Source organism: Cottoperca gobio, chromosome 15 (assembly GCF_900634415.1).
Source record: "Cottoperca gobio chromosome 15, fCotGob3.1, whole genome shotgun sequence".
Lineage (NCBI taxonomy): Eukaryota > Metazoa > Chordata > Actinopteri > Perciformes > Bovichtidae > Cottoperca > Cottoperca gobio.
In genome coordinates, this window is record NC_041369.1 from 13,375,210 (window position 1) to 13,399,069 (window position 23,860).

At 39.4% G+C, this 23,860-nt stretch overlaps 2 protein-coding genes across 3 annotated transcripts in view; both read right to left on the minus strand.

Annotated features, from left to right (window-relative positions):
- LOC115019810 (ligand-dependent corepressor-like) overlaps positions 1-23,860 on the minus strand; it is a 38,505-nt gene that overhangs the window by 11,569 nt on the left and 3,076 nt on the right. Inside the window, exons 2-7 of one of the 2 annotated variants that reach the window (XR_003833502.1) lie at positions 17,515-17,580; positions 16,441-16,520; positions 16,070-16,202; positions 15,442-15,762; positions 15,196-15,304; positions 11,739-13,236 (exon numbers count right to left, since the gene is read on the minus strand). Coding sequence is in view for 1 of the 2 variants with exons in the window: in XM_029449428.1 (XP_029305288.1) it covers positions 12,216-13,236; positions 15,196-15,304; positions 15,442-15,762; positions 16,070-16,202; positions 16,441-16,520; positions 17,515-17,580 (1,730 nt within the window). In the remaining variant the exon portion in view is untranslated. Of the gene's footprint in view, positions 1-6,358; positions 13,237-15,195; positions 15,305-15,441; positions 15,763-16,069; positions 16,203-16,440; positions 16,521-17,514; positions 17,581-23,860 lie in introns of those variants that run through there. The other variant, XM_029449428.1, reaches the window with a different exon arrangement.
- LOC115019809 (proteoglycan 4) lies at positions 1,124-12,313 on the minus strand. The gene is made up of 2 exons (XM_029449427.1): positions 12,215-12,313; positions 1,124-6,183 (listed from the first exon to the last, which is right to left on the minus strand). The coding sequence occupies exon 2, from the start codon at positions 6,114-6,116 to the stop codon at positions 1,542-1,544; it is 4,575 nt and encodes a 1,524-aa protein (XP_029305287.1). The 5' UTR covers positions 6,117-6,183; positions 12,215-12,313; the 3' UTR covers positions 1,124-1,541.

Consider the following 23,860-nt stretch of genomic DNA (forward strand, 5'->3'; position numbering starts at 1 on the left):
TCTGCCTGACAATAATAAAACATAACATAAAACTGCAACATACACACATTGGATACGCAACTCAAAGTGTGACGAGACGACACATAAATGTCATATCCAACTTGTGTGTAATCAGGGAAGGAATTTATCACCCTGTAATGTGCCATTAACGCTAAAGAGGCCATAACCTTCATTCATATAAGCCAACCAAATATACATACTTTTCAGGCCTTTGTTAGGAAAAAACATTGTTGCCAACATTATACACAAGCCAGTATCCCAAAGTCGTCACAGAGAGCTTTTCTGTACAGCTTTGACACTTTTCTTTTTTTTTCCCCCCTCAATTGTGCATACAAAGTCTTGAATGAGGTTAGTATTTTCAAAACTCAAGGGCATAAATATAGTTCTGGGTTTGAGCTCTAGGAAAGAAACAGCTATAATGCAAGAGTTGCTAAAACTGTGTCCACATTAACAACACTTAACACATGCAGAAGCAGGTAAAATACTCAACGTGAAGTCACTAGTATGAGCAGCGGTCAGAAGTGACTGCAGAGATGAACAGTGATGAAAGACTGACCCAAAACAACATGAAAAATATTAACGCTTGCCATGACACATACAGACCACATCTGTCTGCTTTAACGTCTAATACAACTACAGTAAGAACAACATTAAGTTAATGCTCTGGGAAAATGGGAATATAAAAATAAACCTGAATGCCTCAGTCAACATAAGAATTTACAGATGACGCACGAGGCATTAACTGAACTGTGGAACAGAAACTATTTGCACACAATCTGTGAAGCAAATTAATGTTGACTGCCTTCAGGAATTGAACGTTGTTAAACCTAAAAAAGGACAGGAGTTCACATTTAGCGACACATTCTATTACTTTACACTTCATAAATAAGGCACCGGGTCACAACAGTCACATATTCACAATGTTGTGTTTGGAAGACGGGCTGGAGATACAAACTTACTGTACATAAAAATACAAAAGCCGACTTCCCTTCTCCTAGCAAGTAAGTAATGCAGTGTATGCTATAATCTAAAACGATAATTATATACAAAAAAAAGAAACAAAAACAGGATGAGTGAGTGAATATAATGTCACCTTGATAATTGCATCAACGCTAGATGTTCATCACAACTTTTAAAATGCGGTTTGAATGGCTATCGTTATCTCCAGCCGTGTCGTAGAGTGCTGAAACAGAAAGCCAAACAGCAACTACATCTTCTAGACATCATGTAGGACTTGCCTGTAGTCCCTGAATACAGAGCAAACGCTCAGCAAATAATTCATCACATTGGGTTTTTTGTTTTTTTTCACACCAAAGCTTTACAAAAGCATAAATGATTTTCAAAAATCTGTCCCTTCTTCACATATTTGCCAACTGAAAAAAGATGTTTGCTGAGAGTAGAAAATTGATTGATTCTCTCTCTCTCCCTCTCTCCTCTCTCTCTCTCTCCCTCTCCCTCTCCCTCTCTCCCTCTCTCTCCCTCTCTCTCCCTCTCTCTCCTCTCTCTCCCTCTCTCTCCCTCTCTCTCTCCCTCTCTCCATTTCATTTCGAGAGTGATGTCCTGGTGCGCTTAGCTGGGGTCTCTAAAAGCTCCCGAGCTCTCTTGGTCGCAGATTTTGTCCCAGTGCGTGGCAACAAGGTCACCTGCCTTCTCTTTGCAGGGGGCTTTAAAGCCCCTCTTCTCGTCAGCACGGGCCGCTCAGCTTTCCTGACTGGTTTAGGAGATGCATCTTGTGTTTTCGTGGACTTGGTAGCCCTCTTTGAAGCAGGGCTGGGACCTCCACTCAAAGGGGCTGCCGCCTCCATTTTTCTCTGGGATCTTGTTAGTACCTGGTCAGGTGAGGTCGCAGCCTCGACATCCACGCTCTGCTGTGGGGTTTCTTTAGCGTTCTCGGCTCCTTCGATTTCAGCGACAGTACATTGTGATGATTCCTTTGTTTGGATTTTGCTAGCATTCACTTTATTCACAGCGGGTTTTTCCACTTCTACTTTCTCGGCTTCAATTTTCTTTTTATTGTCGACCTTGCCTTTAGATTTGTCGACAGGGTTATGTTCAGATATTTTAGGAGACCCCAGTCGTTGAGAACATCTCTTTGGCAGTTCGTCTTTCTTAGATGCATCTCTTGAAGCTCTGGTACTGCTCTGAGCCTTGACTGCCCTCTGTTGAACAGGATGCTTTGTAGTTTCTTTGACGGCCAATGTTTTCCTTCTTTCCATTTTTGCTGCAGATGCTTTCATTTGTTTCCCGACAGGTAGGGGGGATTTCTGTGCCTTCAGAGATGGTTTCAGATTTGACTTGGCGGCAGCCTTTTTGGTGGCCAGTCTTTTCATATTGTTGTTTTTTAAGGTTTTTGAGGCCTCTTTGAGTCTAACATTGGTTTGTTGAACCTGCATCTTCTCTCTGATATTAGAGTACTTCCTCAAAATCCTTGCACTAGCTGGATTCTTTGATTTACCAGAGGATTTCTGGGATTCAACAGTCTGTCCACAGGCTTTGGCAGATAAGTGTGTCTTAGTCAAAGTCTGAGTAGTACTGGGCAGTTCTCTTCTCTCTTTACCTTTCACTGCATTTCCCTCTTGTTCCAGTGCTTTAGCAATCAGTTTCTGACTCTTAGGGGTGCTCTTTACAGGAGAGGCGATGGCAAACTTCTTCAAATGTTTCTTTAAGCGCTCTGCCTGTAGGCTTGGAAATATCCCCTGAGAGGTCCCTGAAGCACTAGATGAGCTGTGGAAGCACAGCTGGGTTTCTGATGGAAGACGGGTATTCACCTTCTTGACAATGACAAGGGACTTTGTTTCTGTCGTTTCAAGGAACCAGCGACAAATACTGGTGAGATTAAAACCTTTCATGAAGAGCATTTGAACTGGTGAGTATTTCTGGTGGTCTGACTTTGATTTTCGTGCCCTGCGTTTACTTTTCCATATGGCTGCCTGCCTGTCTGCTTTGTTTTTGTATTTTGTTGCTGGCTGACCCTCTTTGTCCATTTGCACCCAGCCTTTTTGCATTTTATCATACTTAATGTTCAGATTTGTAATTCGCTGTTGGTTTTCTTCTCCAGTCAGATTCGCAAAGAATTTGTTAGTTTGTTTTGGGGGCTCAGATCTTGGTGTAATGATGGGGATGGCTGAGCTGTGGGGCAACACAGGCGCAACAGACACTGGAAGGGAGTTCACCTGAGCTTTGGTTACTTTTTCTGGTATTATTCTGATGGGGGAAGCTACGTCACAGTGTCTTCCAGTAAGAGCACTGGTAGAGGGTACAGCCAATCTTTGTGATCTCAAAGCCAACTTCTTGTTGTCCACTGGTGATGACTGAGTAACAGACTGGTGGGACGTCTCAGCCTTACAGCTCTCACTCCTTAATGGCATTCTTGCGAGTTTGTCTGATACGGAAGAACTGCTTTCATCTCCACTTGCAGACCGGTCTTCTAAAGATGCTACGTTTTCCTTCAGCGGCAAAGCAACATCACCTGCTTGGGCCTCCTTTTGGAGAACCCGTTTACTCCTTAATGTTTGCATTTCAGTCTTTACAGGACTTTGATTTTCTAATGAGCTAGATACCACACCACTAAGTTGCGGTTTCTCATTCTTAATGTTTTCTACTACAGCCTTTGTAGACCGTAGTTTCTGTTTGGCCGGTGATTTATTTTCTTCTAGGTTTGTTTGCATTTCTTCAGAGGTCGTCTCTACTGGCTGACTGATTTCAGTGTTTAATTCCACCGTTGTCTCTGGGACTGTGTTCTGTTGGGACTGTTCAGAGGCTGCAGGGGAAGATGACCTGAATGGAGAGGGAGGAGTAACAGGAAGCATGGGGAGGTGCTCTGCAGATTGAACAGTATGGGTAGCAGTAGGTTTTGGAGATGAAATTGAAGTGACAGCATTTGATTTGAGCGGTGATACTGGAGTTCCAGTTGGCCTCTGGCTGGCTGATCTGAGTTGCCGCTGATCTGAGACAACAGCCAAACTATCCTGATCTCTCTGAACTCTCTTTTGTTTACGGGTTTGTTTGGTCCTTGGGGGAAATTTAGATGTTGGGCTTGATGGTGTGGCAGAAGATGGTTCTTTCACCTGCTGAGACACAGGAGTAGTCTCAATTGATTTTACATCTATGTCGGTTTCAGGTAGCCGTTTCTCCACATTTTTATTTTCAACAGTTGAATCAACAGAAGTCCTGTTGGGGACATTCGGACTAGATTTCACTGGGGTTTTAGTAGGTGATGTGGTGCTGTTACTTGATCTACGACGCAGACTTCTATCAGAGGCCGATATGGGTCTACCATTGACAAAACCCACTACCACAGATTCTGTTTTTCTTGTCCGCTTTGGCATTGAAACTGCACTACCTTTTTTTCTACGCCAAGGGGGCAATTCTTTCAAGAGAGCGTCAAGTGTCTTTGCGGACACGTCATCGTCATTATCCCCTTCAGTCTCTAAAGGCAAAACACCATCAACTTCTACAGAGGTTTTCATTTCCGGCTCTTTTGCCACCGACTCCTCTGCCGAACCTGTGGTCTTTTCTGTCACTTCAACGTTATCATGGTGTATCTGTGTCTCCGGTTGAAGTTCCTGAGGTATCTTATCTTGCATTTCATCCAAATTATTTTCCTTAATTTCTTCCTCCATTTGAGCAATCGGTGATGGGGCGCCATTTTGCTGGATAACAGGCTCACTGTTGTGCAGTTTATCTGATGAACGCTGGGGCTCGTCTTCTTCTATGGTAGTATCCTCTAATGGTGCCTCTACTGTTTCTGCAACTATTGGCTCAGTACTTTCATGTGTGTCCTCTTGAGGCTCAGGCTCGTTATCTTTTTCTGCTTCAGGTGAAGCCTGAGATGCACCTTCTTCAATTTCTGTTGTCTTCGCTGAATCTGGAGTTATATTCTGTTCTACATCTGTGTTCATATCCGTTTCTTTGTTTTCTGTCGGGGACCTTATCGGAGATGAAGGAGCAGACTGCCCCTTGCCCTGACACTGATCTGTCTGACTATTCTCAACTATAACATCTACTTCACTGGCCGCTACCTCCACCATATCTCCTGTTCCTGGTATCGCACTCTCATCTGACTCTTCCTTGGAAATGTTTTGATTCATCGTCTCCCTGCATGCTCCAGCAAAATGCATATCCACAGGTGGTACACCTTCAGGCTTTGAAAGCATTTGTTTTGGGGTGACCAATGTTATCAGCTCTGGCATAGGATTAGGACAGTTGCCCCTCCCAGCCAAAGTACGGACAGTTTTTAACTCCCAGATTTCATCTGAAAACATATGTCCTCTGGTGCTTTTTCTGGCATTGCGGCGTGGGAGCATGCAGCGCTGCTGTTCTTTAAAACACTCTGTGATAGGTTTGTCAATAAAAACAATATCACAATGGCCGAGATCTGGGTCAGCCATTCCCCTACAAGCAGAGTCCCTGATCCGATGATCAGAGCATGACCTGATGGTCTTCCTGGCGGTCCGCGGAGAGTCTGAAGGAATGGTCATGTGGACTGAAAACAGGTTCGCTGGTTTATTTTTGGCATGCCCGAAACTCTCTCTCTGCCTAGCTTGATGTGTGTGACTATTCTGATTGTGTCTTTTCACAGAGGAGCTGAGTCTGGCACTATGAGTCTCTGTTATGTTGGATGAATTTGAGTTACCCTGTCTGTCCTCCAACATGTCAGGGTGAGACGAAAGAGAGGTGTTGAGCACACATGACAACTTCTTACCGGCAGCGACGTTGCTGGTCATGATTTTCATTTTAAGTGGAGCATGATCACCATGACGGTTGTTCTCTGCATCCACTGGATTAGCGGTGGGAGTGACCAGAGTTGGATTATTCCCTGACCCAGGGGTACGAAGATCCAAAGCAGGGTCAGTCGATGCTTTAATTTTACGGCTGCTTGGGATAGAATAGGACATATCCTGGACTTCTGACTTGGGAGTGGATTCACTGGGAAACCTTAGCTCAGGGCTCGACTTCTCAGGGGTGACTGCACTGGATTTTGCAGTTCCTTGGATCCCAGAGGTAGAGTTAGATACTTGCTGTGTATTGGAAGATGCCAGTGCTTTGACCTCCGTCTGTAGAAAACCTATGGCATCTACTATCTGTCTCTGATGGTGGGTACAGAGTTTGGCCATGAAGTGTTCCAGCGTGGAGGTGGACTGCAGGTCTTTTGCCTTTGCAATAGGAAAGTCTTGAGACTCACTGGGGGGGAAAAGAAAAAAAAGATGTAATTTCACATCAAGAAAAAGTAATATTGGTTCATACTATTGATTATTACACTTATGCAGAGAAATGTCCCTACGTCTCTACAAGTCCGAAATAAACTTAAGGTGGAGCTACATTTTTGTTTGAAATAATTCACAAACGTAAAACAATGTTTATCATTGCATATTTATTAGAAGAATAGGTGATTTTAAAAGTGAATCTTTCATCCAGTGAACTTGACCAATTACATTGTTACAGCTAGTACATTTTTCTTCTTTGCACAGTGGTGCCTTTTGTTACGGTATACATCAAGAAAACCTTACACATGCACAAGACATTTAGTAACGGTGGCCCACTTTGATTAAAACAGATCAAACACATGTTTATCACTTGAAAGAGCAAATACATTAGGGGGGAAATATAGAGTACATAGTTTTTTGTCAATTTTTCATGTATTAAATAACTAGTGCAAAGGGTGACATTTAGATACAAGTGCTCAACAACTTAAGATAAATTAACTAGTAAAAGAAAAATCAAGCGTGACTGAACATATGCAAAGTTGGTTATTCTAAGACCTGTGAGGTTTTGTTTGTGTCAATGCAAATCTAACGTAATCAGTCAACTGGGGGGGGTAGCATGTTTCTATATTTCTGGCTAACGTTTTTTCAGTGAGGTAGGTCTATTACAAAATCATCAGAGACCTTTGGAGCATTTATATCATCACATTATGCCAAAAATATATTTATAACTCTGAAACGTTTATTTTCTTTGTAAAAAAAACAAAAAACAAGTCCTTCCAAAGACACAAAGGTCTTTTAACAAGAAAATAAAACAGATAAATGAAACCAAAGCTGGATTCCTGAGGTGACATGTCACAAGGCTATGCTGAGTAATGAAAGAGCAATAGCATTGCCCACGTCGTGTGTTGCTGAGCGAGAGGTGCTGGCAACCGCAAGATGAACATGTAGTGAGAAAATGCTCTGTTGAGCATCGTCAGTTTAAAACAATAATTACAAACTATTTCTATACACCTATAAATTTTGCAATGCTTAAAAACACTCATATTTTTTCTTTGACAATGTAAAGCTGAAATCTTTCACGCGTCACATGTCCCCCTTGAGCTATCGCGAAGATAGTGGGATATCTAGTGTTAAGCACTGAGTAGAGGCTACATAGCTAGCTTGTTTCCAGCTATACAGCAAAGTGGCAAAGTGAAATTTGGAATTGTATTATTACTTTGTTGAATTGTCAAACAGACAGGAAAATGTGCCTGTGTTGTGTTAGTATACTCCACTAGATGCATGGACAAGCAAAGAGAATCTTGATTTTATAAAAAGAAATGACATAGTTCAGCTTTAAATAGTAAAGTTAACAATACAACCTTTGAAGTGGAAGGCGTGAATGTGTGTGAGGAGAGTCTTAGGACTTTTTTTGTTGAAATCTTCAGAAATGCAGTTTGGGGAAGTTACTTTAAGTCTTTGTTATTATTATTATTATTGAATGTGCTGTTTGAGGCACTGAACTGGGAAGAAGCGTGCCAATTGAATACCCATTGGTCAACATCGTACCTGCAGGTCGGTTGCAGGAGGTTATATTGACATTCATCGTGTAACAACGTGTGAAAAATAATAAAACGGGGAAAGATGTACTAAGGATTATTTGGCTCCAAACACAAAATGATTTGTACAGCATGCCAAAATATCTCAAATGTAACTTTTAGAGATTAAAAAATTAATTTTAGAGATTAAAAAAATAACATTTGCTGGAACTGGAACCTGACCAATATTTTTTTGCTAAATTCATTTCCATCCTGCTTGCAAGTTTCTACAGAGTAAAGTGGAGTACCTGAATAACGTGTGGTAAGTGTTTCATCCCTGAGGGTTTCTCTCTCGGTTTTACTTAGCATTGCAGTAAGGAGCGGACACAACGTACATGCCTTTTTCTTCCAAATGAATAAAATAACCAATCTAACAAGCAGAAGCAAACCAAACTCATTTCCACAATATTTCATAAGCACACACACATGGATGGTTAACTCATCCACAATGTTCATAGCACATTAGGGATATAAATAATCTGGCAATCACGAACAACTATAATTTTACCATACATCTCCAGTGAACCATTAACCAGATAATGAACTGGTTTCGGAATATTTCACGTTCACAGTTTATCTACTTGATACATTGTTGACTTGACAGTAAACACACCAACACTCCAGTATTTCCAATAAAACACCCTCAAAGATAAACTTCACCATATACAACTAACTTCCCACTGACACATATGATTTAGTCCAATCATGCAAAACATACCCAGTGTCATTCCTATATACATAGTTAATGTTAAATCAAACATAAAATCTGTACATCTTTTTTAAATACAGAGATACTCTTTAGTCATTATAGTCACTGTAGACTTTTGTCCTCATACATTTTATTTACCAAGCAAAAGTTTCCCAACTTCAGAATAAAGTGGGACAATCTTAAATGTTATCCCTCCACATCTCTTATGCAAGACCTGTTAAATATACCTTTTAAGTATTATCTACTTATGTCTATAAACACTTATGTGAATAACTTTTTGTTTGATTAAAGCATTTACATTCATGGTTACTTAAGTGATGGTGAAATCATTAATTAATAAATATTCATTAATAAATACTGCATTAACAAAATAACTCCACATATCAGTTTGAGTACTTATGTAAGGGGACGTAAACTCTTCCCCCACTTTGGGAGCAAAAAAACGTTTCTCTGAAGTAGGAGATCATCAAAAATGCTTGTGTCACAAGTGCACGCACAATATCCCGTCCCCAAAAAGAAAAAAGTATTGAGGCAAAGAAATTAAATATATCAGGGGGCAATTAACTACAAGGATACATCGTAATATGTACATACGGTTGAATTTTGACAGATATTCTACCGTCTTATATAACTTTATGACAGCTCTTCCTGTAAACTATTCGCCTTTACTCAAAGAATTTTACAATAAACTGTTGAAAATGAGAATTTGCTACATTAAAACAGCTATGAGAACAGTAGACTGATAAAGATTTTCCAGATGAGGTAGTCGACCATTAGATTTGCTACAATAGACAATGAGGAGCGCAAAAAATGTTTTACCTGTCAATAAACCCAAAGCCCTTGTAGGTCTTTAATAAATTAATGAAAATGCATTTAACATTCTGAATGAGAAAATAAAGCGTGGCTTTTGAGTCATGCTGGATGATTGTCAATGCATGACTAATATAATTAATGAAAGCAAATCAGCGACTAGATTTTACTTAATTGTATTAATCTTACAAGCAGCTTCTTTGTTTGTTCAACCGAGACAAAAAAGGTATTTAGACATTTTGTGAGTATGTATAAAAATGATATGCAATGTTGATGAGTTAATTAATTAGTTTTACCTTAAAAAGAAAGAGAAAATGAAAACCAAAAAAGAGAAAATACCAGGTATAAAGAATACCTGCATTTAGAGCAAGTCGCGAAGGAATACAAAGAAAAATAGAATAAGAGAAGCCCAACAAGTTAGTCAGTAAGTTTACCATCTAACAAAAGGTATATTATTGTTACAGTGTTATTAACATACAAGTGTGCAAGTCCCTGAACGACGTTACTGCTGAACCAACTCTCACCTAAATAGGTTTACAATCTAGGCAATTTTATGTAATATATGCCTGCAAATATAATAGAAGTTAAATGCTTGTAGTGAAGGAATCTTTTCTTTTATCAAAATATCCACATTCGTCCAAGCAACATCATGTACATCTAAAATCCTGCAGATAAAAATATTAACCAAGATTTGCTCAAGCTGTGCATCAACCTGATAAAAGAATAATGGGCCGTGATCCCATCTTCTGGAATGTCCTGAGGTATTAGTGATAATGCACAATGAGGTGTCCTGATAGAGCAAAATACCAGGCAAAAATTCAATGAAAATGGCATATATTAAAGGTTTACATTTAGTACCAGCATGATAAAACTCAGAAATATGCTTGTGGAAAGAGAAGTGTTAAACACACACTCTTACGTGGTTGGCTTCAAGATGCATCCATAATCAATGAGGCATAGTGCTGGATGCAGCAATGCCCTGCAAATTATGATCGACAGTTAGAAAAATGTAAAACTAAATTCTGGGCTTGTCTGTAACTGGTAATGAGACCCAATGAAGGTTAATCAAATCTAAGCAGACTCCTAATTGGAAAGGCGCCTGAGAATAAATGTTATAGTATAAATAATTCAAGTAGGTTATGAACACGACAGCCAGGAGATGCATTATCACTTTTCTTCTCCATACATTTATTTTCATTGAATTTTTGTGGTGGGTGTGGATTGAGGCATGACAGTAGCTAACACATTTGCTAACTTGGTTAGCTAGCACATGTTAGCAAGCTAGCATAGTTAGCCAGTACATTAGACTATCTGCTAATTTTGAGTAATAAAAGTTCTGTTTTTTAATAAAATAATGACTTTATATAATGGCTAAGAGCATCTAACAATGACAATACTGCTCCTAGGTTTTATTTTGACTCGCATGAAGGCAGGACTGCTCTTATTTGCTCGTTTACTTGAAGGATACATTTTAAAATATACCTAAACGTATTATTTAGAGTTAGGAGTTATCTGATACCAAGTGTTCAGCTAGTGCACCATTTGTGACTGAATAATTAGGTCTCGATAACGAAGTATCATCCTGGCAAACCAGGGGAGAGTTGTTAATAAACCTAAAGACGATTCTTTATCATGTGCCATGAGCAAGCAACGTGTATGCATGTACAGTATATGTAGAATTTGTTCATACATCGTGAATAGAAAAAGAAAAAGTGTGCCCTTCTCATGTCTTAGAGAGAGACGTTCCCAGAGATAATACCTGAAATCTGAAAAACATGCGCCCTGAATCACAAAGAACTGAAATGCTCTGAAGGCTTACACTGGCACTGAAATGCTACTGATAACTAGTTAAGGTAGGTTGTGAAGTCATCTGAGCGTAGGACGCACATACTTGTCAGTAAGACATCCTGAAATGTTACCTCAAAAAAGGGGGAATTTGGGCATGTTATCCTTCCCCGTTAGGTGACTTAGATGAGGCAATGGTTTAGTTAAGCATATATCTAGCTGAGGTATATTTATGTGTGTACAGTGATCTGATAAGATATATTTTCTTTAACTGACAAGTATTGCATCCAAATCTGAATTCATCCTGAGTGCAGTGAAGGCAATGAAATAAATAATACCATTCATAAAAGGACAGCAAAACATACAGAAGAAAAATAGGTGGGAAACATGTGTCATGCTTGTGAAGATAAACTTAATTTCGATTAAAAAGTGAAATTCTGGAAAACACACCATGCTATTCCAATAAATAAATATGTTGGATATAGTGTTTGGAATTAATACATACTCTGAATATAATAGTGTTTGGACATTTTTTCTTACATCTCCAGTGTCAATTTCAGTCACAGAAGTGCATTTGCAAAACAGTGACAGAGACCTTCCCTGTCATCCATAATGGCCTACATACACAGTATAATAAACTCTAAAAATTACACACACACACACACACACACACACACACACGTGCTCAGAACAGTACTGGGAGAAGACACTAAGGGGCGCCACTTCCTTAGACATGATTCAATTTGGCTCTGCGTGCAGAGAATACATTTATAGGAAGCCAGGAATAATTATTTTCAAAACCTAACCTCAATAAATAAACTGGAATTAATAAACAACGTACTGTAGTATATTATAATTCTTAAATAGTAGGTATGCCTTCCAGGCACAAAATGTAGGTCAAGGACACACTTTGAGTGTTTAAAATAGATGGCAAAACATATATTACTGACCAATAGTGAAGGGCAATATCAAATATGTTAATAATAAATATGGGCATTTCAATTTAAAAAAGGGTTACACACTGCTATTAAGGTTTGATGGAAAAACAAGTCAGCTACTACCACTGTCTGGCAAATGCAACATCTGTCTGGTTAAAAAGAACATCATTATTAGTACATTGTGGTTACATCACTCATTTGATGAGAGGCTTCCATCATGGAAATCATTTCCGTTCTCCTCAGATGCACACTCTCTGTTCTCAGAAACAATGTGCTGGGAGATTTGGAGTTCTTTCCTCTCTGGGGACCGTGAAACACCCTGTTCCTCTATCTTTATCAGCTTCAGTTTCTTTTTGGGTGGATGTTTCAAGGTCCCCAGTCGCTCTTTAACTTTGTATTCCAGGGTGCTGTGTGGAATGCCATAGATCGTTTGGGCTTTGGACACACTCATTTTCCCACCCATCACCACATCAATAGCCTCTTCGAGCAGATCAGTGTTGTACTGTCGGTATCGCCCACGTTTCTTCCTTGGCTGCTTGTTACCTAGGTCTGACTCTGAATCCAGAGGATAGCTTCCCTGCAAGGCTTTGCGGTCAGTGTCGTAAGGCCAGTATTCCTTCTCTGAACCTGAGCTACTAAAACCTCCACTGATCTTTTTCTGGATCTGCCTGGGCAGAATGGAACGCAGTGCCTTGCCCAAACCGTTCTCACAAGTTGATCCTGAATACTCTGTGGACAGGGAATCCCAAGACGGGTCTGTGGCTGTTGCCAAAACCCGCACTTGGGGAATCTTGAGGTCAAAAGGTGATGAATGAGAAAGAGAGAGGCTGTGGTCCCTACAGGCCTCCTGTAGGTTTCTTTTCTCATAGGCAAGTGACTTTGTCCAAAGCCCAGCAGCTTCCAACAACCTGGGTATGTCTTTAAGGTGCTCACTAGCCTCGCCGTTGGTTTTGAGTTTGAGGAGAGCCCCAAAATGACTTTTAGAATTCCAGGAAGCAGATCCATTTTTGAAAAGATCAGTAGGTCTGGAGCTGTGGCTGAGAGGTGACTCTGGGTCGCTCTCCAGATCAGGCTCCTCTTTGATGTGCAGCGAGTATGCAAGAGACGAGGAAGGCTTATAACGGTTGGAGTGGCCGATATTCTCCCTCCTCCTCCCATCCTGTAGGCTCCTCATAAACAGCCCGACTTGCCCGTCTGCTCTCAAGGATGGCCTGATTGGATGGAAGGAAATTGGGTGTAAGCAGAGCTTGCACAGTGCCTTTTTTCTCTTTTCTAAAGGAGGATGGGTTGGGGAGGGGAGGATGTTGGCCACTCCTTTATTATATGACCTTGCTTTGGTAACATCACTATGTTTTTAAATAACTGACTGCGTGGTTGTGTGTGACTTTTAAGAACAAAAAAGTCTCAAGTTTGACAAATTTTTATTTGCTTGCTGTGATGATTGTTTACAAAATGTGCATCAACATATTAGATAAGAAACAAGAAGAGAAAGGGCAAAGAAACATAAAAAGAAAAGCAAGGAAAAAGAAAAAGAAAAAGGCATTTATTGGAGTACATAAAAAGGTCTTGGCTCGAAAGGCATAGCCAGAAGGAGGCATTATTTGTCATCACAGTAAGGCAGCTTGGCACGTAGCTGTTAAGCAGGGCACACTAGCTATGTCATACAAAATGACTAATGCAAATAAAGCTCTGGACATTTTGTGTGTGACGTTACCACTGAACAAGCGCAGAAATAAAAGAGTAAGCCAGCAGAGGGTTGTGTGTATCAAAAACAAAACCGAATTGTGATCACATAAAAAAAAAGGAAAATAATTGCACCATTCATGGAGGAAAAACCTACCATCTGGTAGTTACTATACATATAATCTTTAATTAAAAAAGAAAAAAAAAATAGTTTTTCTTCTTCTACCAGATGCAACATTAACTTAGTGCATGTTGTAAATAATTTTCAAAGTAAGATGAAAATCAGAGCCAGCTTTATTCTGCTGGGAATGAGAATCACTTTTTGATCATATCAGAGCTTAAAGCAGTAATAGAGGAGCATGCAAAGCCACTGGTACTTAATGAATCCATACAAAAATCTAAGTATAGGCACATTCAAGTCCAGATGGATATAACGGAGGGAAAAAACTAAAGCAGAAAAGAAAATACAAAAGAAAGTAATCCTATTTAGTTTAAATATATTGTCTCAAATGTTTGATTCAATTAAGATTTAAATAAAATCTAAATTTGTATACAGAAAATGCTTGGATGAATGACATCAGCAGAAATGTATATTTTCTAATATATGCATCAGTGACTATGCTCGACAGAAAAAGTTGGAATCATGTTTATCTGAGGCATGTATGATATGAAAACTACTTGTGTTACCAGCATAGTAATACATGTACAAGCAATACTTAATCCTTCAGGTAAATGCAATATTTCCATGGGAAATTCTTTATTTAAAAACACCTCTACTACTACATTATTGAGAATCGCTCGAGTCTGAGGATTCGGTTAAAATAAAAATATATATCTACAATCTACTCCATTTGTGCAGGGCTTCAATCCTCAAGGAGGAGTTTTTTTGACAAATGAGTTGCAAGATGCATTGCCAGACAATAATGGAAAAAAACAAGGCCGCGCTAACAGAATCCTTTTAAGCCACAGTAGCTCACAAACTAACAAGATGCTGCCCATTCAGTCCCGAGCTGGCCATACCAGTGACCTGTCAGACTAAAATAAAAATCGGACCAGGCAGCTCCATTACCTTTAACATTTGCACAGTCATGTATTTTGAATGGCAGCATGATACAAACTGCATCCACCAGGACACACTGGAGTGAGGTTTAAAAGCAGAATCTAGCAGCAGAAGCACATAGAAGATGTCCCTCAATTGTAGTTGGTAAAACCTTTTACTGTGTTTCTTTGTGGCAAAAAACACTTCTGTTAGCACAACCCTGTTTGTTGCTGTTCATTTTCATCAAGCCTCCAACTGACTGAGAGCTCCAATTTCAGGACTCAAATGTCAGGCCCCCGCTAATGCTCATGAATTGATGCCACTAAACCTAACCCTTTGTTCCAAATTAATTTTGTGAGTCATCCTAAACTACAATGTAACATCATCAAAAACATCACTGCTTAAGGACTGGAGACTAAAGAGACAAAGAAAAAGAAACATATCTTACCCTTTGAGCGTGGATGTTGCTGGAGAAAGGCAGGGACTACGGTCAGGCAGGCTGCTGCTGCTGCTGCTGCTATAGCGGTTCTTTTTGATAGACAAGTCAAGAACTCCATCTGTTTAAAAAAAAAAGAAAAAGGCAGGAAAGAAACTCCATTTAGATTCAATGTTAAGTTCAGACTGGCCAACCACAAGTGCACTAGCTCAGTCATGAATAGCTGCCCTGTTGCAGATGTGTTTAAGTTCACACTACCTTGTTCACTAGGCAAAGCCAGGGGCCTCTTGATAGTGAGGTCAAGAGGAGCATCCTGGTCAGCCATTAGGAGCTTGCTGAGGACAGGGTTCTGGTTGTGTGCAGGCCCAGCCAGGGTGGCAGCAGGGCTGGTAGAAGGAGAAGCCCCTGGGGGCAAGGGTGGGGTCAGCAGGCTTTGGTCGGAGCAAGGCTGGGAATCAGAGCCACTGTCCTGAGGGGAGAGGTTTTTTGAGGTATATTCGGCAGCAAACTGTCGCATCATTCTCTGAAGGATCTCTCGAGCGACTACTGGAATGTTTGGGTCCGAGAAATTTGGCACATCTGAAAGGAAATAAATACGGAGGTAAAAACTGTGAAGTCTGCATTCCTTTACTGAGCTATATGTGATCGTTAGTAAACATTCCCAGTATGGTAACCTGCCCGTAAACCACCCCCAAAATAATACATGCTAAAGTTATTTTCCGTAGGCCATAAGAGCTGTAGCAATTGGGTAGAACATTAACATTTATAATTAAAAATAAAATCTTATGATGTGATTGCAGGTTCTCTTGTACTAAGCACATTTGTGTCATACACTGAAAATACTGTGGCACTAAGCCCACTCCGTCACTGGGACAAAAAGACTCACCTTTTCTGCCAAGGACTGCATGGAGAAATTCCTCGGCTTGTTTCTCTAGTCTGCTGATTGTGGTCCGATCTTTAACCAGGAGAGGTTTGGGTGTATCTTCAAGCCCCTCGTTGGTTAGGCCAATTAATTGTTCCTGTCAAAATGACAAAACTATTAGTCCTTGACAAATATTACCAGTCAATATTCTTCACACTTAAACAGGATACATATATACAGAACAATACATGGAAAGATCTTTTAAATTCAGTTTTATTCAGTTCAGACTAAGCATATGCACTTCTAATGCACTCCTAACATCCATCCAGCCATAGTCTACTTTTAGTACTTCCTCCTGCAACTTAATGGAATTCTGAAAAAACAATAAATCTTACCTTTACATTGTCTCGTCTTAAACAGCAGAATAAACAATTTTCATCAAATGACCAGTCAGACACTGCTGTAGGCTCAAAGTCTGTGGACACAAAACCGATGACAGGCAATGAAATACAATTGTGTGACAAAATCTTTGTTCTTTAGCTTTTCTAAACCGTGTGTATTATTAGCAAAGCTTAAGCTCAAACAAATGCCTCAACAGGCAGGACAACTGACAGAGGATTTGGCACACGGTTATAGTAAGAGCTTTTGAATAAGGTGCAGCAACAAAAGGTTTTGACATTTAATAAGCGCCCATCTCTCAAAAGGATGGTCAGGCTGCGGTCATTGCTTACATCTAGCCAATGCCATATTGTCATAGCAAATATGCATCCAAACCACCACTGCACCTTCAAACTCATCTTTCCACAATGTGTATTTTTATTTACCAAGTGATTCATTTCAGAATGGATCTGATGTTAGCTTGCATATAGTAGATTTTGTTATGGTTCTGTCTCTTTCTGAACTGTGTTTGAAACCTAGTGTCGTATAATCAGTATGCAATATTCTTCAGAGTGTAACTCAATGACGAGACTCAATAACAGAAATGTATGAATGAAATGAAGGAGTGGGCCATAATGAAAGTGTTTTTGATTTGTTTTAGTGAGACTGACTGAATCAGGAGTAGATTGATTCAGATCAACATAATTTTCTGCAGCCTTCGTTCCCAACTGCTATTGTAGAAAGTCTACTTAGACAATCCTCTCAATGCAAATGTAATGCAATCCCAAATAATGCCCACTATTGTCTTACTAGCATCATGCATTGTCAAAATGTCTGTAGGACACTGTAGACTTTTACACTGGCCCCACGCCATCCAAAACACCAACTTTGCAGGAACACAAGGCATCTTCTCTTCTGCAGCCAGAGGGGCTGTCTTGTAGAGTGAATGTAGAGGGGTACCAGATGGTACAATGTAGCAGCATTGTCATAAAGACCAGATAACAGCTTATGCTTGAAACAAAATTATCATTCATTTCATTCATACACTTGTATAATCATGGCCTCTATTATGATAATGAGAATAGTCTTACCCTTAAATAATTTTAGGTCTTCTACCAGCTCTGGAGCAAAGAGCCCTTCGAGAATGCTCTCGAAACCTGAGGAAAAACACAAAATTCAATAAAACTGCAAACTGAGCATATACATGTTGACGAAACATTTGTTAAGGTTGACTCCTAATTGACGCTTTGTGCTGAAAACAGAACAGAGACTCAAAATGAATCAATGTTTAAGACAACCTCATCCGCCCAAGGGCCCAAATTAATTTGTTGTCCAGAAAAAGAAGAAAATTGAGCATGGTCTACTGTACATCACTGACATTTCACGTGATAATGTCTTACACATTCACCCAGGCTTGTCTTTGCCTTTCCATTTAATCTTGACAACCACTATAAGCAACCCCCCTGCTTCTGTTAAAACACACATTATCAGCTTTCACCCCAGGTTTTTACCTCAACATTAAATACATGCACTCCATCCTCCTGTTGCTAAGCAACTACAGTACCTACAGAGTTGGGAGTGACTGCATGCTGTAACATTAAAAAGAAGAAGCCAGAAACTAGACTGCTATATTATGGCGTCAAAGTATCCTATACAATGTTGCAGATCAGAAAGCCAAATCTTCACAGTCACATATACAGGCTACGGAAAAATGTAAGATGCATTACTGATGAGATGGTGGCGTCCTACAGTGCCAGCTGTTTGAACTATATAATGTGTTATGCTGCATAGGACTTCACTCAACAGTGCATTAACACAATATGCAATGTCTGCTTACTGCCGCGGGGTCAGTGTAACCAACCAAAAACCACTACATGCATTAAACCAAGTGCTAAAGGGGTCAGAGGTAACATCTGTCTACTGAACTGGATCTTGAATGAGACAGAGTGCTATTTCAAAAAGACCAAAAAGTCATTATTTAAGCCATTGTGAAAAAAACAAAAAACATAACAGATGGCTATTAAAAACACATATGTATTTGTAGCATTGAACATTATTTAAGTATTTAGACTTATATAAAAAAATTAATAAAATGAATATCACAAGTTAAATCAGGCAAATGTGTTCAATTGGTCATTTAACACATAATAATAAAAGGCTTATTTATAGAGTACGTCTTCACAGATGAAAAATGAGAAAGTTATCAGCCCTTACCGTCCACCCTCTTCCTAAACTCAGTGAATTTAATAAAAGCTGTCATCTGTTAAAATGCCCTCGCTCTGCTTCCCTACAAATTCCCACCCACTTTTCAACAGCCAAACATAAAGAGGGGAGTGTGAGGGGGGGGGGGGGGGGGGGGGGGGGGGGGAAGTGGTGAAACTCAGCCTTGCCTATAGCTGCCGCGTGAGTCTGTTTCTGGGTTAGTGCACAGGACTTCAGCTGAAGCTATCCAATCCTATTTCTGAAATATTTCAAAGGCAGGGGGAGAAAAGTAGGTCATCTAGTTTCGTTTGACAGAGCAGCGCCATGACATCAAACTACTCTTCAGGAATTCAGTTCAGGACATTGCAAAATGTGTCATTGTGTAAACCATGACTTTGGGGCAATATTAACACACATTCCTACAGGCAGAACATAGTGAACGTCACATTATGTGACATCAGCGATTGATGAAAATAACCACTTCACACAGAATCCAGCAACTTAAAATATTGATAGCGTGTATAGCTGTCATGCAAGCTCTACAAAATAAGTGAATGTATAAAAACTGAATAATGGCCACAGTTACAATGCAAAATAAACGGAATAGAAACGTTTCTCTGTAGATCACTGTATTGAGTGTCCTACACTTAAGTACAGTGGGAATACATTATTCACTTTTGGATGTAGACATAACACTGTAACTTTCAGCTAGTGATAATGAGAAAGAAAAAAACAGTATTATTTGCCACCGGGTTTTACACTTAATTATATTAAATCTTATCAAGGACGTCATCTCATCCATTGGAAAACATGTGCATATATTTTTATCTAGGCCTAGATTTGTATTGTACTTTAAACTGTAGGGGGGCATTACTCATTCTTGTCAGTCATTGATGTATACGAGTAAAAAGATGATTCAAGACCATTTTGCTATTTCCAACCCTTGTTGGCTTGTTTTTGTATTTACTCCAAATACATACAGTGGCTTGCCTCCAGGCAATTTATAGCCGAGTGAAGGCACAGCTTAATTTTCAGAGGTATGGTAAAAAGAAAAATTAATTAACATGCCAAGAGTCTTTGCTGGAATGAAAATTCAAAATCAACTGTTATGGAGATGAGGAGACACTTTTTTTACAACTACAATATACTGGAGATAAATTTCCCCTTTTAACCATGAAATCGGGAATTAAAAGCCAACATCTGACATAATTTGGCATAATATATATATTAGGCGCGGTGCCTTTCCCTGCAGGTGGCTTATCTTGAGTTGCAGACCCTTGCCTAACTCGGTATGCTAACCATGGATAAAACCAACAAAAAGATAAGTTTTTTAATTATGCATGGACAGATACATTTGCTTTCCCCGTCAACATTGCTGGCTTACGTGTGTTCTTGATATGTGGCGAGAAATTAGTAAATAACAGAAAATGTGATATTGAAAGACATTTTGTGGGACATTCGTGAGGCTGTTGTGGATGAAAATACACAAACGGACATAATTATTATTACTTTAATTACTATTATAATTACTATTTTTTTTATGTTCACTCTTTTTAAGATATTAGGCTGCAGCTATACGTTTATGGGTTTAAGTGGGTTACTCTTTTTATTCATTTCATATTGTATTTTTTATTGTTTTGTGCATTTTTATATTATATTAATTTTGTTTTAGTCAACAAATATGGGGAGGACTCAAATAGGCCTGCATATTTCTGTGTTTAATTTATTTCAAAGTAGGCCTAAACATGCCAGTGTATTTTTCCTTCTCTTCAAAAGAGTTTGGTGTTTTCCTTTGTTAAAACAGGTAAAAAGAGTTTATTTTATTGTCATTCTGTAATTTCTGAAATGCAACAAATGTAGTATAACTATATATTAAATCTATAAGTTGTTTTATCAAATATGTTTTGCGGCTCCAGACAAATCTTATTTGGTGGAAGAGCTGCAAAATGGCTCTTTAGATAGTAAAGGTTGCCGACCCCTGGCTTAGGGGGGGGTCTGCAAGGGTTCTGGCAGACTTGGGTAAATGACAAATTGAAGAAGAAAGACATGAAGTAAACACAGTATGGGCTATAGCAGTGATTACAGACTAGTTAATGTAAACAAATGTGAACAGACTGACAGTTACAGGGCAGAAAACCTCAATCAGTGCTGCGCTCATTTTATGCATCTGTTCAACATTCCTACTTAGGGAAGATCTTCTTTCCTACTCATATCGACTGACAGTTACACAGCAATTAGCTGGGATATGTCAACACTTGGCAAAGTTTAACATAATATGAATTGGTAATCTTAAGAAGGCTACAGAGTTACGTTCCAACCATTGCTACGCAGTAGAATCTAACAGACTATTTTTTCTTAGGGTAAGCAACAAAATCGTTATTAAATCAATAAAAAAAAATACAATTTAAATCTATATTTTGTGTCAAATTATTGAATAATTTAGTAAGTATCCGTGTAATAAGAGTGATTCAGGGTGGGTCAAAAGGTCCTGCTCACCCTGTCGGAGTTCATTTCGCAATAATGACCGGCTCGCTGCACATTATCCCATACGCATGTTTCTTTCACGTATAATTTACCTTAAACTAAGAAGTGTTCGGTTTTCGTCATCTTCGCTTCATATTTACATAGGAAGTAGGTCCTCTTTCACGGAGTCTGCCATATTGCACCACCATGTTACTATAGTAGCCCAGAATGGACAAACCAAACACTAGCTCTCAAGAGGGCCTTTCACGTTATTTTACTTCACCTGAAGGCCATCGTAGGTTCTCTACATTATTGGAACGGGAGGAGAGGGGGGCGGTGTATTTAGTTGGTTGCAATCGTACCACTAGATGCCACTAAATCCTACACACAGGATCTTTAAGCCTTCTTCTGACCTACATCTCTAGCCAATCAGAAAAATGGAGAGGAATGATTAGGAGTGTACGACACCCTCTCCACCAGCACTTTGAAAGATTAATCCCACAGATCTATGATCAGCTTAACCTCCCTAAAGCCTAACCTTAACCTATGCTGTACATCACTGTGAATTGAACATAATGAGTGATAAAACCCCTCTTTACTACTTATTGCTGGCGCTATGTGGGTTGGTAGTGTAACCAAAAGGTCAATGTCCAGCATATGCAAGTGCATGTGCATTACAATGTGTTATGTGAGACAATGAAACTTACATAACTGTGTGTTTCAAAACACGCTCAAAGAAAGACTAGTTTTACACTCGTAAACTAATTTTAAGAGTCAATGCCCAAAGCACAATATGACTAAATACTGTCTACAACCATTGTGCGTTCAGGGAATTCAATACCATACCTAAAGTTACTAGTTAAAGTTACTAGGCTTACATTGCGATGGAGGGGAAGTAGGAAGAGTTACTGGCTTTGTTACTTCATCACAGTCGCTGTTTGCGCACATGCTACATAGTTGCAGAAGTATTTTATTCCCACCGTCCATTTGCAGTGGACGGTTATTTTCTATAATAACCTCAATGTTGCTGCTCTTAACTTTTACACAGAGGACTCCTTCAGATAATTTTGCAATGGTTGTTGCGTGGTCTTATTTTACAAGTGTCTCAAGTGTTAAACTAATTTCGGAAAAATCTTGTATTTTCAGTCGTAAATAACACAATACTACATAACGCATGAACCTCATCGGCAGTTGTTAGACTCCAACCAGAGACCCAAAATCTACATTTTTATCCGAGCAACTCACTACATCATAGTGGCAGAGTTTATCCAAATTAATCCAAAACAAAAGTGATTCGACTTGGGAAATGTCATGTCCAGTGTTTTAAAATCTCAAAACAAGCTATGCAACCTTGTGCATGGACAAAATTAAAGGATTTACTTCCACAACTTGGACTCCAGAGGTAATGGGTTCGTCTACCCATGTTCCACCTGTCCACTTACAAGTATGCCTAACATTCATAAATCAAGTCAAACGTTTTCACCTGACGTACAAATGTTTCAAGCTTACTACAAATAGTTTACCTCTTCTGACAATAGAAAGGCTGTATCTTTGGTGGGCAGCAGGAAGAGCTGTATGCACATATCTAGACCCTTTTATAAATAGGAGGGCCTTCCATACGCGTTATTTCTACATCCATTAATCCTACAACGAACCACCCACATATAAATTCTGAATTTGTGTTTGGATTTACGTAATGAAATGCTAACATTTAGCCTCATCTTGAGACTGCAGTGATCTTTCCAGTAGATGACCCACCCTTCCCTCTGCCGCTCTAGTGCTGAGGGTGTACAGTGCTGCATCAACCCCCACTCAGCCCATCCCCCACTGTAACTACTGTACAAACACTATCTCAGAAGGAGTGACCACGAGCTTGCAGAACAGGAGCTTCCCATAGCTTAAATCAGTGTGCAACCAAAAAAAATAAAAGCTTGTTATAACTGGCATCTTTGACTACAACCTTTGGACTACAAAGGGACCGGTGGTCCATATATATATATTATTTTATACTTTTAAGACTGCATCATGTTTTTAAAAACATACCTATGTTGAAATGGTGATGCTCATGAGTGTAATTTTTTATGAAGAGGGTCACTGATATCCCTGAGCAATGCTCTATGAAGATGCAAGATGGGGCTGGGGGCTGTGGATGAGTGCAGCGATGACAAAGTTGCACAAATTAGTCGAGCTACAGTACATGGCTATTTTCATCCCATCAGCCCATCACATAGAGACCAAGCCTAATGCCTAACCATCTAAAAATGCATTTACTGTTGCCTACTATGCCATCTACAAACAAGGAACTCACTGTAGGTCAACAAACAAGCTTAGACATTACATGGGCATGAGCAAAGAAGTGCTAGAAATGTAATTTGGTTACACATTGTGTTCATTACAAGCAATATACAGTAGCTGGCTCAGGCTATACAGCGGGCAATGAGATGGCATCTTTGGGGAACATCTACAGCAAAGAAAAAAAAACACTCCATGAATACTTAACAAGATATGATGCAAACTGACAGTCAAATGGTGTAATGCTGTGCAAAGCATAACTTTGAATAACAAATATGATACCACCATGAATTTAGGCAAATATGGAAAAAAAAAAGGGTGCATGCACACACATGTATATTCAAGCACACACACACACACACAAATAAACACACAATTAAAGACATGCATTTCATATGAAACCATTAAAGCTAGTGGTCATGTTTTGCAAAATGCCAATAAACCTTAGCCAGCGCAAAAACAAAAATGTAGGCCAAAAGC

Excerpts from the sequence above, each read along its gene's own strand:
- LOC115019809 (XM_029449427.1), bottom strand. The coding sequence starts at position 6,116 with ATGGCCAAACTCTGTACCCACCATCAGAGACAGATAGTAGATGCCATA.